The 26,257-nt window shown below is 50.8% G+C and overlaps 1 protein-coding gene across 5 annotated transcripts in view; it reads right to left on the reverse strand.

Moving 5' to 3' along the window:
• The window catches only part of QTGAL (queuosine-tRNA galactosyltransferase), a 135,156-nt gene that overhangs the window by 73,903 nt on the left and 34,996 nt on the right, over positions 1–26,257 (reverse strand). For 2 of the 5 annotated variants that reach the window (XM_014789388.2, XM_087441871.1), the window contains 2 exons: positions 18,011–18,076; positions 2,670–2,765 (listed from right to left, as the gene is read on the reverse strand). In XM_014789388.2, coding sequence (XP_014644874.2) covers positions 2,670–2,765; positions 18,011–18,076 — 162 coding nt within the window. Of the gene's footprint in view, positions 1–2,669; positions 2,766–18,010; positions 18,077–18,416; positions 18,757–21,376; positions 21,509–22,058; positions 22,202–26,257 lie in introns of those variants that run through there. The other 3 variants (XM_087441874.1, XM_087441873.1, XM_087441872.1) reach the window with 3 other exon arrangements.

Here is a 26,257-nt window from a genome sequence, read left to right on the forward strand (position 1 = left end):
TTTGAGCTGCCAGGACCCCCAATCCCCTCCTTCAAGCTGTCAGGACCCCCAACTCCAACCTTCGAGCTGTCAGGCCCCCAACACCCTCCTTTGAGCTGCCAGGAACCCCCAGGGGCAGCGTCAGAGATAGGGAGGGAGTTGGCCTTGCCCTGCCTTCGGTCCTCCATTCAGGAGTGCAGGTCCCTTGGGAATAACATATCACTGAAGGTGGAAAGTGGGCACTGCCTAAAACAGGTATGCTCTCAGGGTGGCACCTGCTCCAGGCTATTTGTATAGACAGTCCCACCTTTCAGTCTATCTGGAATCAGTAGAGTGTGAACTCACAGTACTTGATTTGACTTTGTACATGGCGGGTACAAACATCTCAGGTAGACACACCAAGTGTCACACCCGATTGTGCTGCTCTCCGCCTCACACACCTGACTCAGTTTAGACTGACCTGGTGGCTGATCCGCCTTGTTAAAATAGTGGTGTGATTTCTGCCACAGTAACAGTTGAGAAATGGCTTAAATAAGAGATCGTCTTTCAGTTTATTTTGAGAAACTTCAGACTTTAACTTCCCCTAACTCGCTCAAGAAAAACACTACTTCAGAGAACCCTACCTTAATTATTTCTATGATGCTTCATAGTTAAGTCCTCCTGTTAGCCCTCGGCTCAGAACTCCTATTTCTGGCTGAAAATGTGCCTACTGCATTTGAACGACATGCTCAGTGAGCTTCCTTGTGACTCACATTCTACCAGAAATCAGGTCAGAGTCTGACGCAGCAGTTCCTCCTGCTGGGGTGACCTCCACGCAGCAACACGCTAAACTCGGGACTGAGGTGAGTGTCCCCAAAGACCCCTTGCGGGGCAGAGCTGAGCCCAGGCCCGTCCAAGGAGCCTCTGCATGCCCTGAATCTGGGCTGACCAGAGGCAGAAGCCTTCATGCTGAATACGGAATTTTAATTTCCCAGTTAGGAATATGAAAGCTCTCACGAGCTCTCCATTGACTCAGCTGTGATTTTGTTCAGAAAAACATGAAAAGAAACCATCCATGCATGTCCTGAGAAAACATCTGTAAAAAGGCGGCTCGTCCCAGAACCGTGAGCCCTGAGGGTCAGGCCCTGCTGCGTGGAGGGAAAAGCCAGAAACCTGGCAGGAGGGTCACAGACTAGTGCTCATTCTCCACGCGTGTATGGACGGTCTACTCCATGCGTGTAAGGATGGTCTACTCCACGTGTGTAAGGACGGTGAATTCTACTGCTTACATCCAAATGCCAACAGAAAGCTGAAAAGCAACATGCAGGTCGGCAACCAGAGCCGTCAGCGCCTTCTCAACGCTATCACGGAAGTCTGACAGTTCAAAGTGCCTGCTGTGTCTTCACAGCCTGCAGGGGAGAAGGCTCCGGGCTGCTGCGTGAACTCAAAGCTACACACTCCACACATCGCTGCAGCGGGAGGGAGCTTTTCCTCCCCAGCTGTGCAGGAATCAGACGCTCACGGAGGTCACTGTGTCCGTGAACCGGTGCCACCCACGGGCTGGGCTGGCTGCTGCCCAGGGCAGAGAGGAAGGAGCTGTGCTGCCTGCAGCCCGGCCCACTGGCCACAGAGCCACCTCTGTTCCACGGTAATCGTCCACATCGGTGGGCACCTCCAAGTGACTTCCATGAGCTGCCGATGCCACCAGCGGACCCTGCTGGCTCTGAGGCTCCACGTGACGTGGGTGAGCGTGGAGCCATGCCAGACCCACTCACGCAGGCCATGTTCTTGGGAGCAGCTGGAAAACAAATGAGCTTCCCTCTTATCTACAAAAGACCCTAATGGAATATTCATCTTCTCAAATGTGAATAGTAAATCCAAACGCAAAAGTGCTGTGTGTGAACCAGCATGTTATGGAACAGAACTTAAACCCAGGAAGCGGGTTTGATAACGGAAGCAAAATCCAGCAACTCCAGCATCTGGCAAGCTGACGGGGAAAGGGTAAGTAATTCGGACTATCCAAAGAAGCACGTGAAATGGCACTATGAAGAGGGGAGTGTCTGTCCCAGGCACTGTTAAACTCTCCGGGGATGCCTCTGCATCGCTCTGAGTTCAGTGAACAGAACATTTGATGCCATAATCACGAGCAACTCTAATTTCAGAAGCTAATTATCATTATAAACCATTCCAGCTACCAAGACTTTAGTTTTCACTATTCAGAGTTCAGAAAAAAGCATTTCATTGTCTGTCAGGATCACAGGAAATCCACATGGGGACACCTCAGTATCAGAACCAGACTTGGCACCTCACTGGGGCGTCCCTTCCAGGCTGGGCATGGGGTGGTTGCTCCCACTCCTCCCCTTGACTGGGCTAAAAATCGGGCCTTTTCTTGACACCTCCCTCCCCAGGCCCAGCCCCAGCCCCCATCTCCTGCCCTCCCACTCAGCACACCTCGGCCTGTGCGCTGGGCTGCATCTGCCCTGTGCCCCAGTCTCCAGCCAGGCCCTCTGCACCTGCCCAATGGCTCCTGCTCTTTCCCAGGCCAGGATCCTCTGAAACGCTGACCCCCTTCTCAGCGAGTGCCCACTAGGACCATGCACCCAGGAGGAAGGCACACAGGTGCTGAAGGACAGAAGAATGGAGCCCCGTCCTCAGTGCAAGATTTGCTCCGTCAGGCAGCCTTGGCCACCTCCCCAAGGGGCAGGAAGTACCTGGGTGAGAAGCTGGTCGGACGTGAGCTGGTTGATCCAACGTGTGTATCGCTCGGTGGAGTGGGGGGGCTCTCTCCTCACCTGGCAGCCTATAATCTGTGAAACAGCAACAGCAAACAGGGCTCAACAAGAGAAAGTCACTGCGAGCCACGTGTGCACACCTGTGTACACATCTCACCTGGCAGAGGCCGGCATGTCCAGGCAGGGAATTAGCTCAAACCCCACACCTGGGTCGGGCTGGGGACACTTCCTGGAGTAAAGGGGAGTAGGGCATGTACTCAGTGTGGGACGGGCACAGGCCAGGACACTGCATGGCCTGAGTAGGGCAGGTCTTAGCAGCCATGGCTAAGCTGCTCCGGCTGGTTGAGAACTTGTCACAGACACGCTTCCCTCCTCAATGCATTCAGATTAAAATGACCAGATGCATGTTCAAACACCCAGTTACTTCCAGAAATGCTCTTCTTAAACCATAACTCAAGCGGATGTGAGAAGATGGCCACTGCAGCCTCTGGGGCAGCAAATCTGCAAGTCCCATCTCTTGATAACATTCTCGATTCAGCCTCCCAAAAGCAGTAACCTCTAACTAAACAAGAGTTGCAGCGCCAAGAGCCCACTCCCCAGGACCGCCTCCCTCCATCCAGGCTGCACGGCAGCCCCCACGATGCCACCAGATGGGCACTCTCTGTCCCAGAAAGAATCCTGGTTAGCTGCCGTGTAACTTACCTATATTCTTACACCTCCTTCGGCCCTTTGTCCGGAAGCCTGGCCCTGCCTCCTCCTGGCTATCAACACGATTCACTCTATATGCACCCAGCTTCTATACCACTGACCCCCGCAGTTCCATCCTGTCCCTTTAATGGTGCCTTGAAATCTAGGGGAGCCACCCACATGTTTTGCTGAAGTATCTGCTTGCAGCAGGTTTAAGCATCTCTAAGACTGCTCAGAGGTGAGGGGTCCAGGCCTTCAGACAGTCAGAGGCTGGTCCCTGCTATGGGTACCAGGGGTCCTGTCCTCAGAGGCAAAGAACTGGGCGGTTCCTGTGGGAGGAGCCCCTCCCCCTCCTTCTGGCAGGGGAGGCCATGGGGGTGTCCTGCCCCTTGGTGAGGCCCCATGAGGTGCTCACAGGCCGTCTGACCCCAGGCCAGCGCCTCCTCTACCTCACTGACCAATGAGGAAAACAGTAAGGAAAATCTGAGCAGTCAACAAGACCGACATCACTGAATAAATCTCCTTATGAAGAAATTATCAGGAGTTACACCTCTGTTTCTGGATTTCTCAAATCTTGGTCTGACACATGCGGCTCTTACCCGCGGAGATTACCTTACATTAGTGCAGTTACACTAATGGAGAGTTTGAGGAGGTTTTTGCCTGCTTGCATTTTTGCTGCTGTTGGGTTTTTTAATTAACCTTTTTTTTTGAGAAAATGGTAGACTCACATGTAGTAGTAAGAAATAACACAGAGAGCCCATGCATCCTTCACACGGTCACTCTGATGACCACACCCCGCAAAACCAACACACGGCACCAACTGGCGAGTCAGGGACACTGGCATCCTTGTGGCCACAAGGACCCCTCGTGGCGCCTTCATGGCCACACCCCCCGTCTTGGCACAACCGCGTGTCTGTTATTCCAATGCTATAATGCTGTCTTCTCAAGAAGGCTGTGTGAACGGATCGCACAGGACATAGCCTTTTGTGATTGGCTTTTTTTCCATAATTCTCTCGAGATTTGTCCAGGCTGCTGTGTGCAACAAGATTGTGTTCCTTTTTAGGCTGAAAAATATTCCATAGTTCAGACGGACCACATACAGGACATCTGGGTTGATTCCAGTTTGGGGCTGGAAATATGATTTATTAGTAAGTACTATTAATTTCTAGCACTATTGCTATTAAGTACCATTAATCTGCTATAAACATTCACATGCAGGTTTCTGTGTGAGTGTAAGTCTTCATCCTCTGGGGTAAATGCCCAGGAGAGTGACAGCTAGGTTGTATGGCTGCTGCATGTTTGTAACATTTTTAGGAAACTGCTGAGCTGTTTTCCAGGGGACCGTCCCATTTCACATTCCCATCAGCAGTGCACATGGCCCAGGTTGCCCGCATCCTTGTCAGCAGGTAGTGGCGTCATGTTTTATTTTAGCCTGACAGTGTGGTGACATCTCATTGTGGTTTTCATTGCATTTCCTGATGGTTCACAATGCTGATCCTCTTTCCATGGGTGTGTCTGCCATCTGTCTGTCCTCTTCACGTCTTTTGTCCATTTTCTAACTGGGATAAGACACACTTGGCCACAGGCGTATGTTTTTGCATACTGCTGAATTCGTCTTGTGAAACTTTCCTCTCTCTCCTGAAAACACACTAATATGGTTGTAAATGGGAGCAGCTCTGGAATCATCACCCTGCCCGGTGTAAGGTCTCACCACATCTCATCTGACCAAGACGTATTTTTTTAACTGTCCACTGCATTTGACTGCCGAACAGAAAAGATTTTGAGGGAAAAAAGGGAAAATGTTGATCAAAAGCTGTGAGGTAGAAATCCTGTTCCCAAACACAAGGTTAAGAGGCTTAACTTCCACACACAAACACTGGTCCAAGGCCCACGACCGCTTGTCAGGAACAGCTGCCCAGGGGGCGGCAGACGGGCCACGTGCATGCCAGCCCAGTCCAAGAGCTTCGCCTCCAGCCAGACGGGGAGGTTGGCAGATGTGGCTCTTTCTGGAACATGAGCTGAGCTACGCCCCTTCCCCTGCGAGCACCCCAGCGCCTCCCCAGCCTCCTCCCACTCTCAGGCTTCCAATGAAAGCTGCAACCACGCTGGGCGGGGCCTCCCATCAGAAGGAGGGTCAGGTGGGAGCCTTGTACACAGATGGTGAACATGAAACTGGAGCTTCTGAGGCAGGTGGTTCTTCATGACTTTAACCACCACAAGTATTGTCCACAAATGACGGAGAAAAGAGAGGATACTTTTGTTTGCTTTAACACTACTTTAAAAGAATACTGGCCTGACCACAGACTGGACACAGGCAAAGTACGAGGGAGCTTTTCTGCTCACAGAGGCACCAGAATGCGGCCTCAAGCCCTCCCATGCTGCCCACCCCGTCTACACAGTAGCCGAAGGCTCCACACGGGGAGATCCCGCTGCTCCCCCCATGGCCCCACGTCCTCCTGGTGACGGCACATGAGGGACACACACTGAATGTCTCACACCACGTGACACCTCGGATGCTCCCGGGCCAGGCCTAGCACCGTGCTTGTACACAGGTGGTGCTCAATAAACACGGCTGAATGAACCAAAGGGCGTGAGCTGGCATGGGGATCGACTGACTTCTTCCAAACAGCTAGGAGAAGAAGCCGCTAGTTTAAGGCTCCTGAGAGGTGTTTGCCGACACCCTTGAAAGCATCTGCTGCCAACAAGTAGACAGGACAGGCTCCTGGAGTGGGATCCCTACGAGCAATCCTGAAACTGCTTCTGAATTCACATGGGGGCTTCTCAGACCTGGCAATTTGGCTGGGAAAATGTCAGAAAGTAGAAGAGAAGGTATGCTGAGAATAGAAAGGAGGTAGGCACCACAGCAACTATCCCCTGTCCTCCCTATGCCCTGGTAGTCCCATCGTGAGGGGGGTCTACGAAGAGACACCATATAACTTCTGAGGCGAGGGCATGGAAGGTAAATCAGCCTGCAACTGGTTCTCTGGGGACCCTGTCCTTGGAACCAGATGCCGCGGTGTGGGGAAGCCCAAGCGGCCACATGGAGCAGCTCTGGCTACCAGACAGGATCACTTGTAGCCGTGCGAGTGCACGAGCCTCCAGATGACCCCAGCCTACCACCCAGTGTCCAGCTTAGGCCCACCATGAGCAGACCCCCACCACCCTGGGCCCTTTCTGAGTTCCTGACCTACAGTCTGTGTGCGTGATAAAACGGCTGGCTTCCACACCACTAGGTTTAAATGATTCGTTACACAGCAATGGTGATGGGAACAGGAAGGACATACTTTATCACGGTTGTGTGGTCAGGTGGTGGCAAACCCCAGAAGCCCAGTTTCTCCCTCAGACCCACCAGGACCAGGAGGATACACAGGATGGTGCTGCTGTGGGCCTGTGTCCTCAGTGGACTTATCATCAGTCCTCCTTCCCTCCAAAGGTCCCAATGGGGATGGTGAGCAGTGTGGCTCCCCACTTAGAGTGGCACCTAGCGTTCTGATTCCCGCTGTTCAAGAACGCACTGGAGGGGACCTGCGGGGACAAGTGCCAGCCCCACCCCCTGCCTGCAGAGGGGCCCAGATGAGGAGACTAGGTGCAGATCCGGAACCTACTCAGGGCTGCAGACTCTCTTGGGAATGTGGAACGGGGACTCTGGGCGGCCCAGGAGTGTGTTAGTGCTGAAGAGAAAAGCCATGTGCAGCCAGGGACGGGAGGCAGGTGGCCCGTCACTGGGGAGCCTAATGTCTGCAGATGTGTCCCTTGCAAATACGCTAACTGCACGGCTGTGCCTTCTGGACATCCCCAGCCACCTCACCTGAGGTGTACAGGGGAGGCTGGATGGTAAGTGACTTGCCAAGGGACGTGACTAGCTGGGAACTCCAGGCCCTGGACTGAGGAACAGACCAACCCCAAAGTGCAGACCTTCCCCGGTCATGCAGCTGGCACTGTGAGACCCTCTGCTAGCCCAGGAGGTCCACAGGGCCACCCTGGAGTCCCAGCCTGCCTGTCCAGAACTGGCCCTGCCTCCAGACTGCCTGTGTTCTGCTCCCTGGCCTGGCCCATGCTGGCTACTCCCGCACTCACCTGCCCTGACCCAGCCAGACAGCTCAGGGGTCTCAGGTACACACCTGAGGGGTGAAACGTGGTTCCCCTCAGAACGCAGGCACAGAAGCGTGTTCCCAGCTCCACAGGCTTGCAGCTCTGTGCCTGCCGAGACTGGAAGCTCACACAGTGGTGGTGGTTTTTTGCTGGGCACACAGGACTTTGGATGAAAACTTGCTAGGAGGAGACACAGGAGAGAAGGCAGGCCCAGCATAGGAACAGCTGTTGGTCTCCACAAAAATATTTTATAACAACATCAATTTTCATCTTATTTTATCACATATGACACATAATGTTTTCTACTTTCAATTAATAAAATATAATTTTCTAGGGGCCAGCCCCATGGCCTAGTAGTTAAGTTTGGCACACTCTGCTTTGGCAGCCTGGGTTCGTGGGTTTGGATCCCAGGTGCGGACCTACACCACTCGTCAGCCATACTGCATCAGTGACCCACACACAAAATAGAGGAAAATTGGCACAGATGTTAGCTCAGGGCCAATCTACCTTTGCAAAAAAAACATAATGATGATGATAATTCTGATCAGTTTTTACCACCATACTCCTTTCTCATTGATTAAATATCCCAGAAAACCTCGATTACGACATCTGATGAAGTTAACAGTCACAGGCACAGCCCGGGACACGTTAGGTCAGGAAGGAGTGGTCGCTGTCAGACTCATAGGGTCACCAGGAAAATTAAGAAGGATACGGGCCATGTGCAAATACCATGGAGAAGAACTCTGGTCCCAGGGCTGAGCCGAGATGCAGATGAGCAGGAGCAGGAGCCCCTGTCACGTGGCCTGTCTGTGTGCTGGGACTTGACGGAACTGCTGCTTTTTAAGCTCGTTTGGTTCAACTCTCCCAGAGGCTTCTTTTTTTTTTTTGCTTGAGGAAGATTAGCCCTGAGCTAACATCTGCGCCAATCTTCCTCTACTTTATATGTGGGTTGCTGCCACAGCATGGCTGACGAGCGGTGTAGGTCTGCGCCCAGGATCCAAACTCAGGAACCTGGGCCGCCAAAGCGGAACACACCAATTTAACCACTACCTCACAGGGCTGGCCCCCACCAGAGACTTCTCAAGGAAGTCCTTGTCCCCATGGAGAAGACGACTTCCACACATGGTGACCCTCAGATCTCCCTTCAGCTGCAGGAGTCTCAGTCCTGACGGCTCCTGCTGAGTTGCCGTCTTGTGGCTGTTCCTGCTGGCTGAGTCACAGGCCGAGACAGACATTCAGACAAGGCCCAGAGGAAGACCCCAGGGACCAGGACCAGAGCAGGCTGCACCGAGAGGGGAGCGGCGTGAGCTGCAAGTGGAGGGTTTGCCCTCTCGCCGCAGCCTGCCCCCGGTGCTCTGTACCTGCAGAGACTGCCTTCACGTAAAACGCCAGCCTGGCTGCGGTGCAGTACACATCTGCTCCTACTAGAGCAAACGCTATTTGGTGCAACCGGAGTGTGTGTGTTTGCGTGTCTGTGTTGTGCGCATGCATGTGTGTATCTCTGTGTGCACACGTGTCTGTGTGTATGCATGAATGTGTGTGCACATATGTACATGAATGCATGCATGCATGTCTGTGTGCGTGTGTGTGCCAGCCCGTGGCAGGGAGCCTGGAGATGAGGGGAGCTGAGGTGCAGACCAGTGTCTCTAATGAGGCAAACTCCCCAGCTGAGCCCACAGGAAGCGGCAGTGCATCCAGCAGCAGACAGGGCTCCCCACAGCCTGTCCACCCCAGCCCGCTCACGGGTGCACTGGCCAGTCCTCCCAGCAGCCAACTTGGGGAGGGATCTGGTGACAACACTGGTCTCTTCCGCCCTCTGCACATAAAGCCAGAGATGCCTGGGCTTAAGTGTAGGCTCTGCCTCAAATTGTTCACCCTCTCAGCACTGGTTTCCTCCTCTAAAAGGGGCTAATAACACTGGCCTTGTGGGGCGATCACCAGGGTTAAAGAGGACAGCACGCAGCAGCACCTGGAGTGTCGCGGGCGTGCGTGCTCCTTCCGTCCGCTCCTCCGATTTCGGCCTCCGTGCAGCGGAGAGCAGATCTGAGAGCAACAGGCTTGTTGGAGCACAAAATGCACCTTCTCTTTTCATAATCGCTTCTTCAGTAACGACAACAAAACAAAAACGAGCCTCGTGCATTTAACCCGATTTTCACTCGCTGACAAGCCCACAACCTAAGGTGTGACGGCAATATGGAGCATGTTCCCCACCCAGGTGCCTGGTGAACACTGTGGCCCCAGAGGCACCCACAGCCCACAGCCTCGACCACAGGTGCCCTCCCTGCCTGCACGGGCCTCAGGGACCCTCCCCACACTGGCCACAAACGCAGCCTGTCTTTGTCCTGCCATCACCACCCCTCCACACAGAGGCTAACGGTGGCCCCAAGGAACTTAAATAACTGGATGTCTATTGTGCCTTCCCCCAGGTGCCCTACAGGGAGAAGAGCACACAGAGCCCAGTGGGGGCCTGAGCGTCCATGTGGCTGAAGCCCCTCAACCTAGCGTCTGAGGAAACGGAAGCCTGGAAAAGACAGAGGGGAAACTGTATGAAAACAGAAGAACAGAAGCACAAGCTCCAGAAGAGAAGACAGAGGCATAGTTTCGAGAGCCCGTGTCCTGCCTGACCACCTCCCCGCCTCCCAGACCACACCACTTCCTTGCAGCCCCCCAGGACGGCCTTGTCTGAGAAGCGACAGAGTAGCCGCAGGCTCCGCAGGCACAGGCACTACTTCTGTTCTGTATGAATCGATGCGATGTCTAGGTCTGAGGTTCTGACAAACCTCATGGTTTGTCAAACCACCATGGTTCTGACAAACCACCATGAGAAAAACCACTGAAATAATGGATTTTAAAAATCATCTTTTCAAACCCATTGCTGGCTGGCTGGCAGCGAGGAAGACGAAAGGCCAAAACCGAGGCGAAGGCCAAAGCTCGGAGTTAGGGAGAGCACAACTCCTCTTGTGTGGACTCTCGCCGCCCCCGGGGATGTGCGGTCTGACGGATGCGGGAGAGGCAACAGCCCTGAAAGGGGGGGTTGCCCGGGAACAGAGACAGTGGCCCACTTGCGGCGCCAGAACGTGAGAGACAAACCCGCCACCTCAGGAGCAGCGGTCTCATCCACCTTCAACCCAGGCCGCGCGTTGGTCATGGGACAGGCAGCAGGAGAGAGAGGCGTACGAGTCGGGGGGTCAGTACAACCTCTCAACCTGCAATGATATAACCTGATATTTGGGAAACCTAGACAAATCAACGGGAAAATGTTATAAACACTCGCCAAGTTTGGTGAGATGGCAGGATGCAAGGTGAACACACGGAAATAATACCGTTCATGTGTACAAACAGCAAGACGGAAGACGGAATGAGAGGAAACATACAATTTATGAGAGGAAACAACTGGGCAAAATACACAGGCACAACTTAATAAAGAATACACAAAACTACATGAAGACAGCCAAAACAGAAGTAGAATCTGGCAATGGAAGCAATTTTTCTGGGTAAGAAGACTCATTATTAGAAATACGTGAATTCCCATGAGTTACTTTACAAATTCAACGTATTCCCTAAAAGTACTTTGCTATCAAGTTTTCTTTTAGATCTAGTTGATTATCTGGAGAAATATGGACAAATAATCAAAAACAGCCCAGAAAAGGGGCAAAAGTAGGAGAAGAGGCTGACAGCCACTGGGTGTCTCCATCCTAGCGCTCTGTCACCTAGGCGGCCACAGTCAGCACATTCACTCCCACCTCAACAATGAGCAACGCACAAAGCTGAGGAAATTACTGTCTTCAGGCACCAAACAGGAAGCAAAGACTGTGATTCATGAGATGAAAATAAGCAAAGCAAGCCCCATAGGGCCCCCCGGGTGAGGACACAGAAGTGAGGGTGTGGGAGGACCACAGGACCCCCTGGGTGAGGACACGGAAGTGAGGGTGCGGGAGGACCACAGGACCCCCCCTGGATGAGGACATGGAGGGGAGGGCATGAGGTGATATCTTAGTGTGGTTTCATTTGCATTTCCCTGATGATTAGTGATGTTGAGCATCTTCTCATGTGCCTATTGGCCACCTGTATATCTTCCTTAGAAAAATGCCTGTTCATATCCTCTGCCCATTTTTTGATCGGGTTATTTGTTTTTTTGTTGTTCAGTTGTGTGAGTTTTTTATACATTATGGAGATCAACCCCTGGTCAGATATATGACTTGCAAATATTTTCTTCCAGCTGGTGGGTGTCTTTTCATTTTGACCCTGCAAACCAAGGTTGTTTCAATTAAGATTAAGACAAACTGACACAGTCTGCATTTTTTCCAAATTCCTTATCTATCCCTGGATATCAGGGTCCATTTGAACCTATACATGGAGAATTACCACAAGCAATTCCATTAATGAAGCCAATCACGTTTAATTTTTTCAGTATGAAAATGAAAGAAATAGAAAACAACATCTCTGAAAGTATCTTACTCTCTGAAATGTCCACACTGGTTACAAAGTTCTTTAGAAGTGTCAAGGTACAATATATTTTAAATGCTTGGAAACTGCTATGTGCCATTTCCAGCTGTGTGAAACTCACTGAATGGAAGATGCAGCCCCTGTGGGACTGAGCCGACTGCACAGATGCACGGCGGCCCCCTCCCAGGGCCAGGATGGTGTGCAGGCCCCCAGTCTCACAGGATTACATGGTGGGCAGCAACAGGTAGAAGCAGAGAGAAGTAGTTCGAGCAACTAGCTCGGCAGTCAAGTGCAATTTAAACTTGGGAAAAACGGGGTTGCTCTTCTCAGATCTCGTCACTCTGGCACTTCCACACGTGATATTATCACACCTGTGAGAGCCAAGAAAGAAATTTCTGGAAATCCGATCCCTGCATTTCCCCTGTAGACATAAACTGTGAATAGAAATCCATCCAGAAGGACTTCTTTCACTCCTTTTTCTCTTCCCAACAAAGGAACCAGACCAAAAAATATTGTTTGTGCATCTAATCTCTTTTTTCACGTCACCGAGAAACCCCGTCAGCCTCTCTCTGGAGCTGGTTTAGTAAGCCCCAGAGGGTCATCCAGTGATGTCTGATGCTCAGAGTCTCAGGGCCAAGGTCAAGCCCACTGCCCAGAGCGGGACAACTCCCTGTGGCTTCCAGGAGAAGCGGCTGACTTCCCAACACTGTCAGTCAGAGCATGTTCTCTGAGGTCTTTCCAGCCAGAAAGGGTAAGGAATTAAACAGTCTACGGCTGTAACCCTCTGGAAGGCAACTTCTAGAGTCTGTGGAACTGACTTCAATGAATATCCACATCTGCGCCTGTCTGTGGCTCTTAAACCGCTGGCGCACGACCCTTTCAGAACCTGGTGAAAGCCAGTGCCACAGACAGGCACCTGCAGTCCTGCAAGGGCATCCGCCCTGCTCCCGTCAACTCTCATGCCCTCAGACGTGCACCGCCTGTGCCCTCGCCCTCAGCCCGCCCCCAGCCCCCATCTCCCACCTTCTTCTCACGCTGGGCTCCAGCTCTGACCTTGACTGCGTTAGCCACACGCAACCTCCCCTCTGTCACGGCCAGCTTTGTGTCCCCTTGGGAGGCTGCCGTCGGCAGTTGTTCTAACACTCATCTGTGTGCCACCGTAAAGGGGTTTTGCAGACGTGACTGAAGTCCGTAACTGGTTGACAGTGGGTGACGGAGATTATCCTGGGTGACATGGCCAGGCCCGACTCCACTAGGCTAAATGCCTCACGAGGAAGCTGTGGACGCAGGCTGCAGGCCTGCCGAGGGATTCTAGACCCACCTGCCCACCATCCCTGAGGCTGACTCCCTGCAAAGACTCCTACACATCCTCACCCCGGACCCAGTGCTGTGGCAGACGCCGCCTGGGCCCCCTTAGGCCTTGGCACTCAGGGCAGCACCCTCAGTGCAGCTTGCTGAGTCCTGCCTCCTCCTGCCTCTTGTCACATATACTTCATCCTCATTTGAAAACCATTTCCTGCAGCACACAACTAACATTTGAGTACTGACCAGACAGTATTTTATTTGAGATACAAAATGACTAAAATGAGATCCCTGCTCCCAATAACTCACAGTCCAATGGGGCAGACCCACGGGAACACAGCCACACCCACAGGACCAATCTTCCAGCGCACACACTGGTGCTAGAAGAGCATGGAGCCAAGGGTGGACCACCACACGGACGTGATGGTGTGGGATTAAGACAGGAAGGCCGAGCCCAGTCCTCCAGGCAGAATGAGGCTGGCCTGGCCATGCAGGATGGAACCGTGCAAGCAATGATCCCAAGGTGTGAAGAAATGTGTTTTCATAGAGCCAGGGGGCAGGGCAGGACAGGAGGCCAGAGCTGTGGGCACTGGCTGGTCACTGACGGCCTTCTCTGACCTGCTAGAGCTCTGGCGTTACCACTGCTGCTGTCACTACTCGCCGGAGCTTAGGGACTTCCTTCCTTCCATCCATCAGGTGAGAGCGTGTCAACCCCAGGTGTAAAATGCACATACCATTGCGGGGAATCGGAAGACTCAGTGAGGAGCAGGAGACCAGAGGGCCCGGGGGCCGGCCCCTGGGGAGGGGACGCTGCTGACCACGGCAATGAGGATGCGCTGGTGAGGGGCAGTGTGTGTCGCAGCCGCAGGCCAAGTGTGCCAGGAGGAGGTGCTGGGGCAGAACCGTCCCTCCAGCACAGCCGGCCAGGCCAGCGTCCCTGTCTGCGACAGGTGGGTGTGACTGTCATGACGGCGGCTCACATGGAAGGCAGCTGGGAGGCCGCATGTCCCAGGGAGAGGCCGACAGACAGCCAACACGAGCACTGCTCAATACGCACCATCAGAAGGGCTCACATGCACAGGAGCACAGCCCAGACCCCTGACCGTTTCCAGACCTGAGCCAGTTCTCAGACTCGGGCCCGCTGGCTGAAGTAGAAGCTGCACCCATGAGGAGAGACAGTGCCACGCCAGGGAAGATGCACAGGATACAGGATCTCAGGCCAGGGAAGGGACTCCCAGATCCTGCGAGGTCCCAGCTGATGCCAACACCATCATGGCCCCACTGGAGTACGGGCCACGGGTCAGGTAACAAGGGAGTCCCGGCCCGAGTCCTCCTCACTGTGAGTTCCCTGGGCGCACAGGTCCAGCCAGTGACCATTTCTCGGTTCCTGGGTGTATAGCCAGAAAGGACACACTCAGCGTCAGCAGAGCTCTCACAGCGTTCCCTGAGCGGTGGAGTAGGGCTTAGTGTAGGAGAAAGACCAGGTAGACACCCTGAAACCCTCCCATCCAAGTGCGAGAGCAAATTGAACACCGTATCACACCCTGGGGAAAACAGAGAGATTAAGGCCACCTTGGAGGCTTGAAGGATGTGGTGTCTGGTCCCCACATACTCCTGCAAAAACTAGACGGACCTTGGTGAATGACGGTGGACACTGCACAGACACGGTCCTGCTCATAAGCCCCATCGGCCAGCCTCAAGGCTTGGGCACCTCGCCTGCTGACTTAACATCGTTCAGTGAGGTCTGCAACGCTGGACAATCTGCAGGACACCGTGCTGACCGCCACGTCGAGGACATCCCGCTGCATTTGGTGAGCAAGCTGTGGCAAGTGCTCTGGATGCCCGGGTCATACATATGCTCCCCAGGGTTTGGACAACCTCCAGAGACTTGGGATACTATGACACCCATCCAAGGTGACAGATCATGAAGACAGGCACAGGACTAGGCAGGTCTCTTGGGGCCACTTGTGGTCCTGTTCACCCTTGACCTGGTAAGGAGCAAGGCTGCTGGTTGAGAGCAGGGCCTGGAGGAGCACGGCCTGCCACCCGTGCCACGGGCCCTGCAGAGTTCTGGAGAAAGCTGGTGGCAGACAGTGATGCAGAGACTGGCGGCCCCAGGGGGGCAGATACAGCTCAGACGCCAGGATCCTGGGGCCAGGCCAGCTACTCATGACACGGAGCTTTGGGCCATTCAAGGTGGCCTGACCACAGGCACCAAGTTGCCATAATTGCCCACTAGGAGCTGGGTACTGTCAGGCCACTGAGGCAGGAGATCGAGTGGCCCCGTAGCCATTGAGATCAGGGGGAAAGTGGTGCACGTGGGAGTGGCCGCCAGCTCATGAGTCACCCACCTGTTCCTCTGACCTCTCCCTCAGCTCACGCCTACGGCCTCACAAGGGCCCCTAGGACCCGCTGACAGAGCAGGAAAAACCCGAGTGTGGCTCACAGATGGGTTAGCCTGGTCTGCTAGCACAAGCTGAAAAGGGACCACAGCCCAGCCCCACTCAGGGCGGCCAAGCCCCCATGACAAAGCCTTGAGTGTCCACCTGTGTGAAGGGGCAAATGGCCAGAGGCAAGGACGCACACAAACTCACAGGCCCTGGTCAGCGCCCAGGGAGTGAGCTGGGAAGAGCCGGGAAGAGTGAGACACTCCAGATGACCTGGGGGCACCGGACGGCTGCTGGGGAGGAGCAGGATGGCCTGGCCGTGGGGGAGGAGGAGGATGGCCCAGCAGCTTGGGAGGAGGAGGATGGCCCAGCTACTGGGAAGTAGGAGGATTGCCTGGTTGCTGGGGCAAGCAGCTGGGCCTCCAACAGGGCAGCCATGGCCAGAGAAGAGGCTGCGGGCCCCTCCCCAAGGGCTGGTCTAGCTTCTGGCCACGGAACGGATGCTGGGCCCTGAGGATTTCACCAGCCCCAGGCAGGTGGGTGACATCAGACCCCTGCCATCCAGACACTGAGACACATGTTGGCCCCCATGATGCTACCTCGGCCGAGGGGCCACTTCTCAGTAAAGAAGTATGACTGGGCACTTCTGAACCTCCCACACATCCCGCCTTCTGGAAGGCTAACGAGATGTGGAGTGGCCTCTCCAAATACAGTTTTTATCTTTTTACAGGTGTATTTCAAGGACATGCTTACATTAATAATGTTTAAATTTAAGCAAGGTAAGTGCAATTACAATTCCGGGACTGAGTCTTCAGCATCGAACTTAAGGCTGTACAACATCCCTGCTCCATGAAAAGACAACAGCAGCCCATACAGAGGCGTGCACAGGCACATCTACACGGCAGGCCAGGTGCTTGCAGCCAGACACTTGAGTCACAGAGAGTCATGGGAGGCTGGGCAGTGGGAGAAGAAGCATAAGGTGCTGAACTCCTTAGAAGCAGAAAATCAGTGGGCTGAGTTCAGAGCTCTAAAACAAGGGCTATTGGAAGAAAAGGAATTCATCTTGGGTGAATGGAAGTCATGGAACCTCCTGGAGAAGCTGTATCTCATGTAAGTGCATCTTTGTGCCTTTCCTCCTGAATCACTCACACAACACATTTCACGAGGATCTGCGCTCCGAGCCTGTGCCCTGTCCTGGGAACATGCCCTTTCCTGCATGAGGCCTAGTGGTCAGGCAGGTGGGCTAAAAACAGGGTGTGGGGACGGCCTGAGCCTGGGGAGTTGGCAAGGAACGCAGAGTCTCAGGCCCCACCTGAAGCCCAGAATGAGATCCTGGGCTCGTGCACACATCACACTGGAGAAGCTTCCACATGCGTATGCATCGGGGACAGAGCACTGAGGCAGAAGTGAGCAAAATCTGAGAGTGAGAGGCAAGAGGGAGCTGTCCACCAGGAAAGGCAGACACTGCAGGCGTTTCTCTCTCACACTTTCTTTTTTTTTAAAGATTTTATTTATTTATTTTTCCCCCAAAGCCCCAGTACATAGTTGTCTGTCATAGCTGCACATCCTTCTAGTTGCTGTATGTGGGACGTGGCCTCAGCATGGCTGGAGGAGTGGTGCCTCGGTGCGCACCCGGGATCCGAACCCGGGCCGCCGGCAGCGAAGCGCACGCACTTAACCGCTAAGCCACGGGGCCGGCCCCTCTCTCACACTTTCTAAAACCAGGATTGTCACAGTAAATCGAAGATGTCTTTACTGAAACTTGACCATAGATGTCTGAGCAGTAGGGGCTGTGACTCTGGGATCGGCCACCAGGGCCACCCCAAACCCTGAGCCACATGGGGTGAGTGACCCCTGGCCTGAGATGCCCCTCCAGTTCTGAGTGGGCAGGGAGACACTCCCCACACGGAGCTCCTACAGGGGGATTAGCCCACATGGGCCGCTGAACAGAGCATCCTCGCCCTGTGAGTGCCCAGAAAGGCAGGTCCTGGAGAAGCCTGGCTCCTGGGGGCCGACTAGAAGCCGTTCTAAAGATGAGAACCATAATCCGAGGCTGCCCAGATAATAATTTTTTTTAAACTGCTGACACACTCCAGCTCTCAACCTGTGTTTTCATGTCCAAGGTGCACAGCTTCTAAAATGCTGAGAAAAACAAACCAAAACAAAACCAAAAAACGCTCTGCAGGCATTTGAAAGTAACAAGTGCCACCCAAATAAGAGACATGTTTCCTTCAAAGGAAAACCCTGCGGGTGTTTACAGACACACCAGCCACAAGTCATTCTCTGATTGGGTAGTCTTCCCATGAACCGACTCTTCCCACCCTAAAGAAAAATCTTAATTTAAAAAGCTGCAATGGCAATTTTATCAAAAAGTGGCGACAACACAGAAAAGGCAGCCGTACTTACACTCGTCGGGTGCCGAACAGCAGCTTCATGTTGCAGCCTCACCCTCTGCGGCATCATCACGTCGTCCTGCAGTGAAGAACACACTTTAAACTCACATAGAGCAACTGGGCAAACAAGCAAGAAGAAGACAGACAATCCAAGAGCAAAACAGGCAAGAGAAGAGAACAGGCGATTCAGATGCTGCCCAGTGGACCATGACCCTGTCAGTCAGTTGGCAGGGACACGTGATGACCCGGCCACAGCGGGGAAAACGGAAAATGCTGACAACTCCAGCAAGAGCTGTCCCGCACAGCTGGCAGGCTGTGGATCCTACAAGCATCTAGAACGCCGCCTGGCATTGCCTAGCAAAGCGAAGGTGCAGACCCCTAGGACCCAGAACTTCAGGCTTGGGGAGAGATAGTCTTACATGTATGCACCAGAAGACACCCAGAAACGTTCACAGCAGCACGGCTCAGATCGGGCACAACCACATCCCCGGACACCAGACGGATAAATAAACAGTGCAGCTGCACTCAGATCCATTCAGCAGTGAGAGACTAAACGACAGCGACACCAAGGTAAATTTCACAGACATAATGAGAGTGCAAGAAGCAGGACAAAAGAATATAGAGAATATCATTCCAATTATTTAAAGTGCAGAATCAAGCAAAATTAACCATATTATTTAAGAAGTGCACATACAATGCAAACTACAAAGAAAAGTGAGAAAACTATAATCCCGGAAGTCAGAACAGTGATGGCTGCAGGGGCAGGAGGGGCACGCGGTTACCTCCTGACCCCGCAGATATCTGCTTCTTAACTCATCTTTAAAGCACATGTGTGTGTTTGTGCATTCTTCTATAGGTATGTTCTATCTCACAATAAAAAAGTGCTTTAGGTTGATGGAACAATCAAAAAGGTTTCAGCGTTTTATTTAAAGGTACAAACATACCCAATAGAAGAACTACAAATAATGTCATTGGAGGATATTTACCTTTAAACTGAGCAATAGTATAAACTAAAAGACTTGCATTTGTATCTCTTATTACCGCAAAATGGCCTCATTAGAATTGTGCTAATCAAATGACCTGTGGATGAAGTAAGCTCAGAGGAAACCTGCGGCTAATGCAAGGAGGTGGCTGGAGAAGGCAGGAGGGAGGAGGGTGGAGGAAGGAGGAGGGGGAGGAAGGGCGGCGGATGCAGGGTGGATGGAGGTGGATGGATGGAGGGGGAGGATGAAGAGGGAAGAGGAGGAGGAAGAAGGAGAGGTAGATGGAAGAAGAGCGTGGAGGATGGATAAATGGAGGAGAAGGAGGAGGAGGAGGAGGAAGAGAAGGAGAATGGAGGAGGAGATAGATGGAGGAGATGGTTGGAGGAGGATGTAAATGGAGGATGCAGGAGGAGGAGGAGGAGAATGGAGAATGGAGGAGGAGAAGGGAGGAGGAGGAGGGAGGGATAGGAGGCGGGGGGAGGAGGGGGCAGAGGAAGGCAGGGCCCTGTGCAGCAGGAAGCCGAGTCCAGGTGTGAAGCCAGAGAGGAAGAAACCGTCAGCACAGGAGCAGAAAGCCGACCGTGAGCTCGCTGCTGTTCCAGGCCCCGAGTCCCTCCCTGGCTCCAGGAGCAGCTCACAGTCACCTGCGTGGTCAACCCTGGTTGGGAATCTTAACGAGGAAAACTGAAGAGCTGCAGCAGAAGAGGGGGCGGGGTGTGAGGAGGATAAAGAGAAGTTATGCCACGTTCAGCCTATTTCATGCCCATAAAGGACACAGCAAGACGGCAGGGCAGAGACAAAAGGGGCGAAATTTCCCTGAAAGCTCAAGTGTGCTGATCAAATTCTGGAAAAGTGGCTCCTGTGTCTGGTGGCCTCATGTAGAACTCTACAAATTTCTGAGGGGCTCTTAAGCCAGTCTTGGACTCCCGTGTGGGCCTACAGTTGGGAGGGGCAAAGGCCAGCAAAGGCCTAAGGGATGTTTCAAAAGGGAGCTGGGGAGGCTAACGGAAGCCCCAGGTTGGGGGTAGGGACGGGGGTAGTCTCTGCCCCACAGCATGACCGCCTCTGGGACCCTGGGCCTGGCGACAGAAGAATGCACACAGACAAGCCCCCCGGCCTCCAACCCCAGCAAGCAGGCTGAGAACCCGGGCTCCCACCTGCTGACCCTCAGACCACACTTCATCAACACGCCAAGATGCCCACATGGAGGGCACCCTGTGCCTTTCCAGAACCAGGACCAGCCCAGTTCTGTAGCTCACTGGCCCTCAAAGATAAGTGTCTGCTCAAGACCAAATAGTATTTTCTTTTTTTTTTCTAAACATTTTATTTATTTTATTTTTTCCCCCCAAAGCCCCAGTAGATAGTTGTATGTCATAGCTGCACATCCTTCTAGTTGCTGTATGTGGGACTCAGCCTCAGGATGGACGGAGAAGTGGTGCCTTGATGCGCACCCGGGATCCGAACCCGGGCCACCAGCATTGCAGCGCGCGCACTTAACCACCAAGCCACAGGGCCGGCCCAAATAGTATTTTCAATTCATTCACCATTTACAAAACACTCACTTACTCTCTTTCTTGATATTTATCACAGTCTTCTACAGTTAGAGACAGAGCAGCTAAGCTAATATTATCCCCATTTTGTAGCCAAAGAAACCACAGTTTGGAAAGACTACATAAGTCACCCCAGGTCTCGTAGCAATTACATGTCAGAGTTAAAATTTGAACACAGGATTAACTGAGAAACCAATTTTACAGTCCGAGGATCTCTGCTAAAAACAAAATCGCCCAGAAATTCCTAGCTCTCAAAAACATTCCAGTATAATTCCCCATCACCTCTTCTACTAGAGTCCCCTCCCCTCCCTGTGGGGCGTCTGGATAAAGTCAACATCTTGAGTACAGAGAACACAGAGACGTCTAACATGACCACTAAGCCAGGAAACTCAGGGATGAAGGCAGCGAGCAAACATTCAAGCCTGAAGTGAACAGCTGACAGGTGCCCTAGCTACTCCAGAATGCACAGGGACCCTTGATTACCAGTGAGCTCCAGTTCTGAGACCACTTTGAAGGAGAAAAAACTTACTGAAAGATGGGAGAAGGAAAAGGTCTTTATTACATATGAAAAGCCAAGTGATGTTTTAATAACAAGCCAGATGTGTTTCTGCTGGTGGGCCTTTCCCTGGATGCCTGTCCCTATCAGCGCCTGTCCCAGGCTGACGTCTGCTCTGGTCAAGGTCCACAGTGCACACAGCTGGTGCCAAATGCCAGGATCCAGTCTGAACAAAAGTCAGCTGGCATTTAAAATGTAAAGGAGAGGGCCCTAAAGCACAGACAGAGAGGGTTACGAAGCATGAACTACAAAAGCATGGTCTGCACAGCCAGTCCTCGTCCCAAGGGTACCTGGACGTGGGCTCTTCTTACTACATGAGGGAGCTTCAAAAACCTCCATATTTGTTTGCCCCAAAGTGTGCAAGACGCCCAGCTTGGCTGCAGTTCCACAATGATAACTGGTTAGGAAACATTCTTGGCAGCCTATGGAAAAGAACTTTGATGTATTATAAAAATAACATTAATTCAGAATGAAGTATTGTTTCCTTTCTGACCATAACAATATTGAATAGAAAAAAGCTAATCTAGTCTAAGAATTGAGGAGTTAAAAGAAATCTGGAGTTTCAAGTTAAGCAGCTCCTGAGTGGAGGATATTCCTGGGAGTGCGTGGCTGTGGACTCCAGGGACAACCCACGGTTCAGGCAAAGGCTGATGGCAGACAGAGGCCCAGGATGGGCGAGGGTGCAGGACGGGCTACTTGCAAATGAAGGAAATGCAGTCAACAGCCAAGAAGATCTCCTTCTATGGAAGAACACAAGGTCGATTTGCCGCTGTTGTTGTTAAATCTTCCTTGGCTTTTAAACAAGTAAGATTTGAAGACACAGATAGAAATGACCTGGTCATACCCCAACCCTCAGGACCCACACTCCAAAGGGAGGACGCCAGAGGAGGGAAAAGAACAGAGCAAACCCAACCACATGGTGAGAGCCTGTTTCCACAGCACGGTGTCAAGGGACTTCCATATACCACCTACCGACGTTTGTTTCCCCATACTCCAAGCTCTGAGGAGAAGCAGTGAGCTCCAACGACTTGCTAGTCAGCTTGTGCTGCTGGAGCAGGATCCAAACTCAGGTCCAAACGCCTCCAGCCCACCTGCAGAATGATGGACGGGCTAGTGCAGACAACGTTCCCGCTCTGGTCAACCAAGAAACTGGTGTAAAATACTTACAAAGTCTTAAAAGCAGCAGAGTTAACAGGTAGCAGGGAACTGCTGGGCCCTCCCAAAGCTACTAGAAGGCACGAACTGAGAGGAAACCAGCCAATTCTTCCCCGAAGGCCTTGCTGGTTCACAAGAAACAGCTGCAATTCTGAACTGTGGTCCCGATAACCCCACGAGGCTGCAGGGGACGGAAATCAGAGCCAAGTGTCCGTTCAAGGTTGGGGGGGGCATGTGGAGGGCTGTCAGACCACAGTGGGTCACCTCCTCACGGTAAGAGGTGTAAGAGACACACAGCCTAATGGGGGCCTCGAGCCTCGGGACGGATTACAGTGGTCCCAGGATGGGGTTCTCCCAGGCCCCCAAGGAGCAAAGGAAAATCTCCGAGGGGATGGACGTTCACCCAAGGCCTGAAACGAGCTCACAGAGACCACGACCAGGACACAAAGACAACCAGGCACACAAGATAAACACACGAAACAGCAGACGACAGAAGACTCCTGCAGAGCGACCACTACCAGAACAATTCAGAAAGAGTTAAAAACCAATAATTCACTACAAACAGGACATCAGAAAATATCTATTCAATAAAAAAAGGGATGCAGTAAAAGAAGAACAGAGGAACAAAAATAACCTGCAACACAACAAATAAATAGCAAAATGGCAAAATCCAACCATATAAAAATAAAAAATGTAGGGGCCGGCCTAGTGGCGTAGTGGTTAAGTTTGCATGCTCCGCTTTGGCGGCCTGGGGTTTGCCAGTTTGGATCCTGGGTGCGGACCTCCTCACTGCTCATCAAGCCGCGCTGTGGCAGGCATCCCACTTATGAAGTAAAGGAAGGTGGGCACAGATGTTAGCTCAGGGCTAATCTTCCTCACCAAAAAAAAAAAAAAAAAGTGAATAAACTCAATCCTCTAATCAAAGGTTATCCGACTGGATTTTAAAAAAGCAAAACAGAACAAGATCCACCCATGCGCTATTTATGAGAGACACACTTCAGGATCAAAGACACAAACGGACTGAAAGTAAAAGGATGGAAAAGGATAAAGCATGCAGACTCCACTCACAAGACAGACAAAGCAGCTGCATGGATGCCAGACAAAAGAGACTCCGAGACAACAGAGCATTGCTGGGGGCAAAGGAGGACATCGTGCAGTGACAGAGGGCCAATCCATCAGAAAGATACAGCAACTATAAACACACATGTGCCCAACAGCAGAGACAAAGAAACAAAAATGGACAGGATTGAAGAGAAAAACAGACAATTCAGCAATAGGAGTTGGAGACTTCAATATCCCATATCAATAGCGGCAGAACCACCAGATGGACAGTCTGCAGGGGTGTAAGGCATGAACCAACAACATCACCCTGCTGACACCTAGCACAGAACACCTGCCCAACACACCACACGCCAGACCCCAAAGCAAGGATCAGTAAACGTCAAAGGACTAAAATCACATGAAGTGTGTTCTCTAAGCACAACGGAATTAAGGTGGAAACCAAAAACAGCAGGAGATTTGGGAAATCTACCGCCAACACATGGAAACGAACAATGTACTTCTAAATAGCCAGTGGGTTGAAAAAGAAATCATGAGAGAAATCAGAAAATATTTTGAGCTGAATGAACATGAAAACATGACACACAACACAGTACAGTTAAAGCAAAGCTCGGAGAACACAGTACAGCTGTGAATGCCTGGATTAGCAAAGAAAGATTTCTTAAAAAATAGCAACAACAAAAAAGAGCAAACTCAACCAAAAGTAAGCAGAAGGAAGATAAAAATACAGATTAGAACAGAAATCAATTAAATAGAAAAAAGAAAAAAATAGAGAAAATCAATTAAAACAATGGTTGGTTCTTTGAAAACATCAAGAAATTTAACAAACCTTTAGCTAAACCACAGATCAGCAAACTTTCTATAAAGGGGCAGATAAATATTTCAGTCTTTGTGAGCCACATATGGTTCCTGTCAATATTATTCTTTGTCTTTTGTTTTGTTTTTACAACACTTTAAAAATAAAAAGTCCATTTTTAGCTCAGAGGCCACAAAAAAACAGGCTGCCAGTGGGTCTGGCCTGTCAACTGTCATCTGTTGACTCCTGAGCCAGAAGACCAAGAAAAAGAGAAGACACAAATAACTAAATTCAGGAATGAAAAAGAGGATAGCACTACTAACCTTACAGAAGTAAAAGGACTGTAAGAGAATACTATAAATACTGTATGCCAACAAATTAGACAATTTAGACAAAATGGACAAATTTCTAGAAAGACACAAATTACTCAAATTCACTGAAGAAGAAATATAAAATCAGAATAGATCTACAAAAAGTAAAAAAAAAAAAAAAAAATTGCATAGTAATTAAAAAATCTCCCCACATAAAAAAAGTCCAAGCTCAGATGGCACGAGAAGTGAATTCTACCAAACATTTTTTTTTTTTTAATAATTTTATTTATTTATTTTTCTCCCCAAAGCCCCAGTAGATAGCTGTATGTCATAGCTGCACATCCTTCTAGTTGCTGTATGTGGGATGCGGCCTCAGCATGGCCGGAGAAGCGGTGTGTTGGTGCACACCCAGGATCCGAAGCCGGGCTGCCAACAGCAGAGCATGTGCACTTAACCACTAAGCCACGGGGCCGACCCCTACCAAACATTTAAAGAAGAAATAATATCTCGCCTTCATAAAGTGTCCCAGAAGATGGAGGAGGCTGGAACACTTCCCAACTCATTCCATGAGGCTAAGTATTATCCGATACCAAAGCCAGAAGAAGACATCACAAGAAAAGAAAACTGCAGAACAATATCCCACATGAACAGAGATGAAAGAGTCCCTGACAAAATACTAGCAAACCAAATCCAGCAACTTACAGAAAGGATTATATACCATGACCAAGTGGGATTATCCCAGGAATGCAAGGTTGTTTTACCATCTGAAAGTCAATTAATGTCATACAGCATATTAACAGAAAAAAGAACAATCACTACACGACCATCTCAATAAATGCAGAAAAAGCATTTCACAAAATCTAATGATCATTCGTGATAAAAATTCTCAACAAAGTAGGAATCGAAAGGAACTTCCCCAACTTGATAAAAGGCATCTACAAAAACCCTACAGTTAACATCTTAATGGTGAGCGGCGACTGCTTTGCCTGAGATTGGGGCAGAGCAGCACCCACTCTCACGACTTCCGGGAGCAGCTGGCGGGAGGGTCTGGGCAATGCCATCAGGCCAGAGAAGGAAATAAACGCATCCAGATTGGAAAGGAAGAAGTAAAACTGTGTGATTTTGTATTTAGAAAACCCTAAAGAATCCACAGAAAACTACCAGAACTAATAAACAAGTTCTGCAAGGTCACAGAACACAAGATCAAGATAAAAAAACCAATTGTATTTCTATACACCAGCACTGAACAATCTGAAAATAACACATTCACAATAGCATCAAAAGGATAAAATATTTAAGTATAAATTTAACAACAGAAGTGCAAGACTTGTATAGTAAAAATTACAAAACATCACTGAAAGAAGTTCAAGACCTAAATAGATATGTAGATATTCATGGGTTGAGAGACTCAGTATTGCTAAGCAATTATCCCCACATTGACCTAGAGATTCAACACAATCCAAATCAAAATCTCAACTTGCTTTTCTGCAGAAATTGACAAACTGATCTGAAATTGATATGGAAATATAAAAGATCCAGAAAGGCTAAAACAATGTTGAAAAAAGAAGAAATAAGATGGATGGCTTACACTTTCTGATTTCAAAACTCACTGCTACAAAGCCACAATGCTTGTTAGAATTAAAAGCGAATTTAGCAAGGTTTCTGGATACAAGATTGATAAATAAATTAATTAGTTTACATGTACAAAGTTTTTTAAATGATGTCACTCACGACAGTACCAAAAAAACATCCAATTACTCTCACATATTATTAGTGAGAAAATAAAATGATATAGCTACTTTGGAAAACAATCTGGCAGTTCTGCAAAACGTTAAACAGAGAGTCACCAC

The sequence above is a fragment of the Ceratotherium simum genome, chromosome 16, assembly GCF_057802395.1.
Source record: "Ceratotherium simum simum isolate JZ-2026a chromosome 16, ASM5780239v1, whole genome shotgun sequence".
NCBI lineage: Eukaryota > Metazoa > Chordata > Mammalia > Perissodactyla > Rhinocerotidae > Ceratotherium > Ceratotherium simum.